The following is a 7,503-nucleotide window of genomic DNA, read 5'->3' as shown; positions in this document are numbered from 1 at the left end:
GTTCGTTAAACACACCTAGAGGCATTTGGTTGTTGGCGTTCACCTCCCCCCCAGCATAAAAAACCACCTCCTGAGGTATGTTGTGACATAGTTGGCACCCCAAGCATCTACATTTCCACTTCTGCTTATGTGCAAAAATTTTAATCTCCGACTTCACCTTTCTGCTAAAGACATTTCCTCACATCCAGCTCATTTTTGCACGCCTCTGTGCCCCCATCGCTGAACAACTACACACACAGTAGTTCCATATAGCAGCACAGCACTGATTTGCAGTGGTATTTTTCCTTACTGTTGTTCAGCAAACTAAAGCAAGAACCCTTACAGACAAGACAGCCTTCCGAGAAATGCTTTTTCTTCCAGCTCCCTTCGAGCCGAGCCACCCACTTCCTTTAGTTACACACTTCTCTTAAGTTCTGTGGTGCTTTCTTTTTTTCTTTTCCAGGTCTCTCCTGAAGAAAAACATGAAGAAATGTTTTCTCTGTTTCCTGAACCAGACCTATTCATCATTTCTAATCTCATAGGCAGCCGCAAACTGCTGCTCTGATAAGTCTTACTTATCATAACTTAACCAGGAAGAACATAACAGGATAGAAGAGTAAAGGCAGCTACCATTAGCGTTGTCCCACCGTCATCATACAATCCTTAGAGCTGGAAATGACCTCTGAAGCCCTTCTAGTCTAACAGCCCTGCAACAAACAGGAACACCACAGCAAGACCAGGCTGCCCAGAGCCTGATTCAGCCTCACCTTTAAAATCTCCACAGACGGGGCATCTGCATTACTGCATTACTGGTCGGACCATTCCAGTGCCTCACCACCCTTCACTGTACAAGACTTTCCTTATATCTAAGACCTAAATCTACGCTCTTTGAGCCTGAAACCACTTCCCCTTGTTCTATCACCACAGATGCTGCTAAAACCTGTCTCTTTCCTGTAGCTTCCCTTTAGATATCAAAAGGCCACTATCAGGTCACTTTGCAGCCTTCTCTTTTCCAGTGTGAAGAGCCCAGCTCTCAGCCCCCATCCTCTTCCATCTTCCAGCTGCTAGCTTAAGCACATTTCCTGCTCACCTTTTGTGAGTGTTATGAATTCCACTGCTGTGAGCGAACAAAAACACAGCCCCCTACAACAGAGTTCCAGGGTCCATTCGGATATTTCTAGTCCTTGCTCATGTGCACTATAATGCCTGTGCAAACGTATACCACATTCATTCAATAACCGATCAGTCTTAAAGAGTAAGTGTGTTTGGCACAATCTTTGCCATAATAAGCTCCCCGAGTTAACTCCTGCAGCCACACAAGCACTAGCAGAACTGTAAGGGAGAAGAGCAGGAATTACAGCAGACCAGCTATAAATACCAGCTTTAGATAGTGAGTGAGCTCCCAGGAACCAACATTAGCCTTTCTAGGCACTGAAAAGGACAAAAAAGTTATTAACAGTTGCTTTGACACTGGGCACTCTGATACAAAGTCAATTTCCTGAATTCGTAAACTATCAGGTTATGAATATGATATAATCTATCCATCAGAGCTCAGAAATTCAAAGAGCAAATGGGAGAGTTCAAATGAAATATACTTACCTGCAGGTACAGATAGAACAATTTACAGTTCACAACTGCATAAGTTTCAGAAGCACAAAGCGTGCTAGATAACCTAGACAGCAATCCCCACATTAACATTAGCAGTTCTGTTGACAAATACACTGGGATAGAGTCTGTAAAGCACATAAAGGCTGAGAGAAATGGAAGTTACCGGGCTGCAAAGTTTCAAAGTAATTTAAACAAAACTTCAAGGGAAGCTGGCTATTTTGAGAAGATGAAAAGGAATGGGAAGAGTTTTTAACTACCAATATACTGAATTCTGGAGAGCAACAGCCGCAAGACAAACTGAACAATTCTCTAGAGTTATTCTTTCACCTTTATTAGCTATACCATGGTTCAAAAGAATTTTGTTAAATAACACCCAGAATTGGTTTCAAATCCCTCCTGCCATAATACTGCTCTGCTAGAACTGAATAGTAAAAAATTCAGAAACATAAGCCACAAAGAAAAACAAACAAAAAAACTGCTTTGCCTACTTTCTTCTTCTGGGTTTAAGACATCTTTCCCACCTGCCTCCAAGAATGAGGTAAAGTCTTTCAGTTTTCACCAGGGATTACTATTAGTTTCATTATACTCTATTCTGAATTATCATATATATTCTGAAAATAATTATTCATTTGCCTCAGAACTCTGAAGTTTCTTTGGTAGTCTGTTACGTTTTCTCTATGAAACACTATGCTTCTATGTTTTGATATTCCCAATTAATAGCTTATACCTACAGTAATATTACCAGTAGTAAATGACTGTACAAACCTTGCAGATACCATCACATAGAACCCAGCTCCTCACATCAGCCTTCATTTTTCCATCAAACAATTTAATAACAAAGTCAGTGGACACTCATAACCAAAGTTACAGAAATATGGGGAGAAAAAACAATGAACTAGAGTCACATTCTCTGTATAACATATGTTTTTCCCTTTTAGAGCACACATAGGCAGATATACAGATAGCTCTTAGGTGAAGCCTAATTCAGTAGTGAATTGATTAAAAAACGCAGTACAAATAGCTAATATTACTATGGTTATCATATTATTTTCAGTCTTTGTAGTTGAACAAAACGTAGGTCATTCCAAAGCAGCTCACTGACTTCTGCTGTTGTGTTTTTTGTGAAGCATGATCATGCTGGAGGGAAAAAAAAACAAAAACCAACCAAAACCCACAAACCAAGTTCTTCTTTAACTGTTCAAAACCAAACATTTCAGTCCCAAAGCAACCTTCCCACAGAAATACAGAAACACACACATCTGTAAAAAAAGAAAATGCTATCCTTTCATCACAAGATGTAGCAATAACAGAATATACTTAGAATATACTTACAAAGTTCTCATCTTCTAAAGACAAAAAAAAAAAAAAAAAAAAAGCACAGAGGAAAAAAAAGAAGATACTTCTTTTTAAATTCCATTTCTGAAAAGTTCTCAAGCGTTTCCTCAGGACTGATGCTGTTTGTAGGACAATACTGGAGACAACGGCAGAACTGGTGCAACTGGAGTCGTAGCAAACACCTGATTCTGGAACACAAACATTTTAATCCTACCAAACACCCAAAGAAAGATGAGGAGAATGCTGACATACTGGATCCAGGCAAATTTCATCATTTCCCAGAATCCTGGCTGATATGTACATGAAGTCAAGGAGTGGTAAAGAAGACACTTCTGATACAATCACTGAATTAACTAAACAAAAGAACTCAGAGGTAAAAAGGCACATTGGTTTGTGCAACAAGTAAAAAGCCTTTGAGTCAAAGAAACCTCAAAAAGCCTTTGACCACAGAAGAGCTAGAAGAACGCCTGTCCTAGAAAGATGTCCAAAACAACTCTGCGGAAAGTGTTTATGTTGCCTCTACCTCACCAGGAAGTAGGTATTGGTAATTCTTAATTCAGGAAAAGAAAACTCATAGGAGATGTGCTTTATAAGTTTTCTTCTAAATACAGGCCTGCTCTTGTCTGAGAAAGTAAGCAAAGAACATAAGGAACAATTAATTAATTTGGACCAAAAAGGTTTTTTGGTTTGTTTGCACATGCAACACGTTTGCCCCATCCACTGCAGGATTATCATTTGTTGAGCCTACGCTGCACACAGGTTTCTGATTTGCTTTAGGTCATAAAATGCAGTAACACAAGTTGCCTGTAGCAGCTACAACAGACTGGGATTGAAGAACCAAACCAAAACTTAGTAAGGACATTCCAAGTGAATAAGAAACTGCCTTCAAATATCATTTTAGTAAGGCAGAACAGCAACAGAGGTTCCCTGTAGAAAAAGACAGAAAGGTTTATGCAAGCAAAAACATCTCGAGCATATGGTATGCACATGCAGGGATGGGCAAACAAGTACACAGCAAATGCTTCAGTGAAAAAGGAAAAATGTAGGGACGAGTCTAAAAGAAAGCAGTGTGCATTTGGCCTATATGCAAGGGCTCAAATAATACCATCCAGTTATTTCACCACTAATGCAGTTTTCTAAGGATATAGGATAACTTCCACTGGGTAATGAATAGTGGCATTAATGATAAATGGTGCATTTGCTGCTCTTCCAGTCATCCAAATGGGGTTAGGGTCTGAAAATACTGTCGTCACTAAAACAAAAGGAAAACATCCAAGTGAATGGTTTTTTTCAGTCTTAATAGAGAATTCAAATCTTTAAATAACAGCTACTAACGTGCTAACTGCTGCTGCTATACATTCAGGCTTACCATTTCTCTCTCGATACGCTGCAATGATATTTGTTAGATCATAGTCACTTGCAAAAGGACTTGTGCCATTCACCACAGACACCTATCACCACAAGGAGATATTTGCATTATTTGTCCACTCTTCAGAAAAGCAGTTCTACTGAGATTCTTATGCCAAGTTACCACGCCTTGTAAGGAAATGACAAACAGCAGACTGAATATCTCAGCAGAACCTCTTCTACCCTCCAGTGTAACAAATAAACAACAGGCCAAAAATTATAGGGTCCACTCTACATATGTGTGAAATGGTTAAGGGGTCACTTCTGGTAGCAGGAGAATAACAAGGGAGAAATTTTTAGGGGAAAAAAAAAGTTCTCACATTGTATCTGGTATCTAGCCCACAGTGCTTAAGTAATTGCCTCTGGTTCAGTTTCAGGTCTCCATTCGCATAGAGCTGAGACCCCGGGACAGGAGAAAAAAACTGAAGAAAAGCCATGCTCTGCATCACAAATGTCGACATTCTCTGAAAGAGCGAAAACATGAGCAGAAAATTTAGGAAAAACAAAATCACTCCCAGTTTTCTACCAATTTGTATCTAGATAATTTCTTCACATACTTTGTTGACATGAATGTTTCAAGTCATCACATTCTAAAGAAGGGAGCATCAAGCAATAAATATGAATAATCTTTTATAAATGAACTAGCTTTGTTGTTAGCTGATTAATTTTGCTATCTGAAGTTCCACACACGATTCAGCAAAGTCCAACAGTTTGATGCTAATGACAAAGAACAAAACAGTAACTTGCCATAACACATTTAAGGCAACAAGATTATTCATCACTTGCACTGGAGATAATCTCTGAAATATTCAGTCACCAAAGCACGATAAGGACTCACAGACTTTGCAAGAGGACAAACAAGGAAGTTTCTCTGCACTCCTCATCCACTCAATCTGAAGGAAAACTGACACGTTTACCACCAAATGAAAGCACTGTGAATATTGGAACTCTTCACATGCTACTGACTGCTGCCTTAATACTTCAGTACATAAAACTCAGGACTGCAAGGCTTTTACTCTGGGATTCAGAGCAAACACAGCACGGCTGTGCTTCCTAACTTTGTCCATCTGCATTCAGCAAGTTTCTTCGGTAAACCAAACCTAATCTCGCTAATAAAATTTCCTCATGTCTCTTCACTGAACAATATACTACATGTTACTGTCTGTACTGATGCTGGTTTTTGTGATGCTGCCGATTCCAGCATCTCTCACTGCACATCTCTGTTCTATTACTAAACTAGGGATCAAGGGAATATACAGAAGCAAACCAACTGTTCTCCCTCCAAAAAAACAAAACAAAAAACCCACACCAAAAAAGCCACCAATCCCCACAGCAAAGAAACATTTCATATCATAGAGAAACTAGCAATGACCTGAGAAGGGGGAGGGGGGGGGGGGGGAATTAACAACACAAGAGATGTTACTGAAATCTCTCAGAAATGTCAAACGTGAAAAGATTCTTCACATAACTCCTGACATCCTACACTGGCTCTATGGGTCACAGCAAATAAAACAAAAAGTGCTCACATAAAGCTGGTAGGAAAAGATCAAAATCAGCTGAATGCCAACTACGTGCTCTGTAGGTTGAAGTGGAAGCTCCAGTTTAAAATGCAACTGATCCATTTTTCCATCTTGATTTTTATCTTCTTCTCTCGCCTAAAAGGAGCGATCAGACTTTTGTTTAGTTAGTTTAATAGAAGGGTTCCTGTTAAGAGGAAAGAAAGTTAAAAGTGCAGATTTCCCTAACTGCAACACGCACATACAAAGAAAGCAAAGAAACAGCACAGTTAGAAATAGAATAAAAAGCTGCTTGGCTTTAAAAACATGAGGTTAGAGAGAGAAGCCTTAGTTCTGTATGTTACAACAATCCACGTACTCCACAGGAAGGGAAAAAGACTCTCCAAGAGCACTTTTGTCCCGTGCCATTCCAAACATGTTCCCTGCATCCTACAGTCTGTATCTTAACGCTGGACCTTCTGCTACATCCCTGGCAATGCTGAGCTCGGCCCTGAGCGCTTCTTTGCACCATGTCCAGCTCCTGGTGGGAAGCCGCGGCTCCCAGCGCTTCCGTACCGCTCAAGGCCAGCACCGCAGCAATTCACAACCACCACGAGGCACCACAGAGCGCTCAGAGGAAATAACTACCGCTGCTGGATCCCGCAAAGAACAATAGCTGCAGGGGAGAGACGGCATGCTTTGAAAGCACGTACCTGCATTGCAAAGCAGGGGGCTGCCCACAAAGCCCTGCAAGCTGCAGTGTAACAAGCCTCACAGAGCGGGACCGGGCCGGGGAAGGAAGAAAAATTACGGGGAAAAAAAAAAAACCAAAACCAAAACCACAAAAACCCACGGGAAAGAAAAGGCAGCAAAAAGCTTCGTGAGAACGAGCAGCGTGTTCCTGTAAGTCAGTGCACCGACAGCCGAAGCCAAGGGAGCTCCCCGACCCGCTGCCCGCAGCCGCCTACCAACAGCAGCGGGACGCGCAGCCGGTCCTCCTGGAGCCGGTTGAACGCCGGGAACGTGCTCCACGCCAGGAAGCTGCCCGGGCCCGGCCCGGTGGTGGCCACGAACAGCAGCTGGTACTGGAAGCGGACCGCGGGCTGCTCTCGGTACGAGCTCTGCTTCAGCCAGAAACCTGCGGGCAAACACGGCGCGACGTCACGGCGCGACGCCGGGCGCGGCCCCGCGGGGCTGGGGGCTGCCCGCCGCTCACCGTGGCTCCGGTAAGCCACCAGCAGCGGCGGCACGTAGGTGAGCGCGGCCAGCAGCAGCAGCGCCAGCGCGGCGGCGGAGCACAGCCCGGCCCGGTACCGCGTGTGCAGCGCGGGGTGCGAGAACAGCTCCAGCGCCGCCATCCCCAGCACGCGGCGGCGGAGCGCAACGACGGACCGGAGCCGGGCTGCACCGAGCGCCGCAACGGGAGCGGCGGCCGCCGAGCAGCGGGGAGCGCGATCCGGGACACGCGGCTGCAGTGAAGCGGGGAGCGCCCGGGGAGCGCAGCACCAAGGGAACCACGGCGGGCGCTACGGCAACGAGACCGCCGGTAACGGGACCGGCAGCAAAGGGACCGGCGGCAACGGGACCGAACGGCGGGCTCCGCAGCCTCGTTTCCCCCACGTGACCCCGCTCACCGCGACCCGGAAGCGCCGCGTTCCGGTGGTTGCTAAGGAAGCAC

The 7,503-nt window shown here is 44.0% G+C and overlaps 1 protein-coding gene across 5 annotated transcripts; it reads right to left on the bottom strand.

Moving 5' to 3' along the window:
* Positions 1 to 1,897: 1,897 nt before the first annotated feature.
* Positions 1,898 to 7,473, bottom strand: TMEM231 (transmembrane protein 231). 5 transcript variants are annotated; one of them, XM_085551345.1, is made up of 7 exons: positions 7,042 to 7,473; positions 6,794 to 6,963; positions 5,856 to 5,984; positions 4,650 to 4,793; positions 4,292 to 4,373; positions 4,069 to 4,174; positions 1,898 to 3,219 (listed from the first exon to the last, which is right to left on the bottom strand). In XM_085551345.1, the coding sequence occupies exons 1-7, from the start codon at positions 7,181 to 7,183 to the stop codon at positions 3,030 to 3,032; spliced, it is 963 nt and encodes a 320-aa protein (XP_085407471.1). In that variant the 5' UTR covers positions 7,184 to 7,473; the 3' UTR covers positions 1,898 to 3,029. The 5 variants fall into 5 exon arrangements, 3 of the variants coding, with proteins under 3 accessions (XP_085407471.1, XP_085407470.1, XP_085407472.1); XR_014947611.1 differs by lacking the exon at positions 4,292 to 4,373; XM_085551344.1 differs by having other exon boundaries at positions 6,794 to 7,473.
* Between the last annotated feature and the right edge of the window lie 30 nt (positions 7,474 to 7,503).

The sequence above is a fragment of the Coturnix japonica genome, chromosome 6, assembly GCF_054131305.1.
Source record: "Coturnix japonica strain WE chromosome 6, WE-NBRP24, whole genome shotgun sequence".
Classification (NCBI taxonomy): domain Eukaryota; kingdom Metazoa; phylum Chordata; class Aves; order Galliformes; family Phasianidae; genus Coturnix; species Coturnix japonica.
Note: the sequence above shows the minus strand (reverse complement) of the source record. Positions and strands in the feature narration are given on the sequence as shown.

Bases quoted from the DNA above. Each gene is read 5' to 3' on its own strand.
- TMEM231 (XM_085551344.1), bottom strand. From the start codon at position 7,183: ATGGCGGCGCTGGAGCTGTTCTCGCACCCCGCGCTGCACACGCGGTAC. The intron at 4,794-5,855 runs GTGAGCACTTTT...TCGCTCTTTCAG, and splicing joins TCTTTTCCTACCAGCTTTAT to AGAATGTCGACATTTGTGAT. The intron at 4,374-4,649 runs GTGAGAACTTTT...TTGTGGTGATAG, and splicing joins GGCTAGATACCAGATACAAT to GTGTCTGTGGTGAATGGCAC.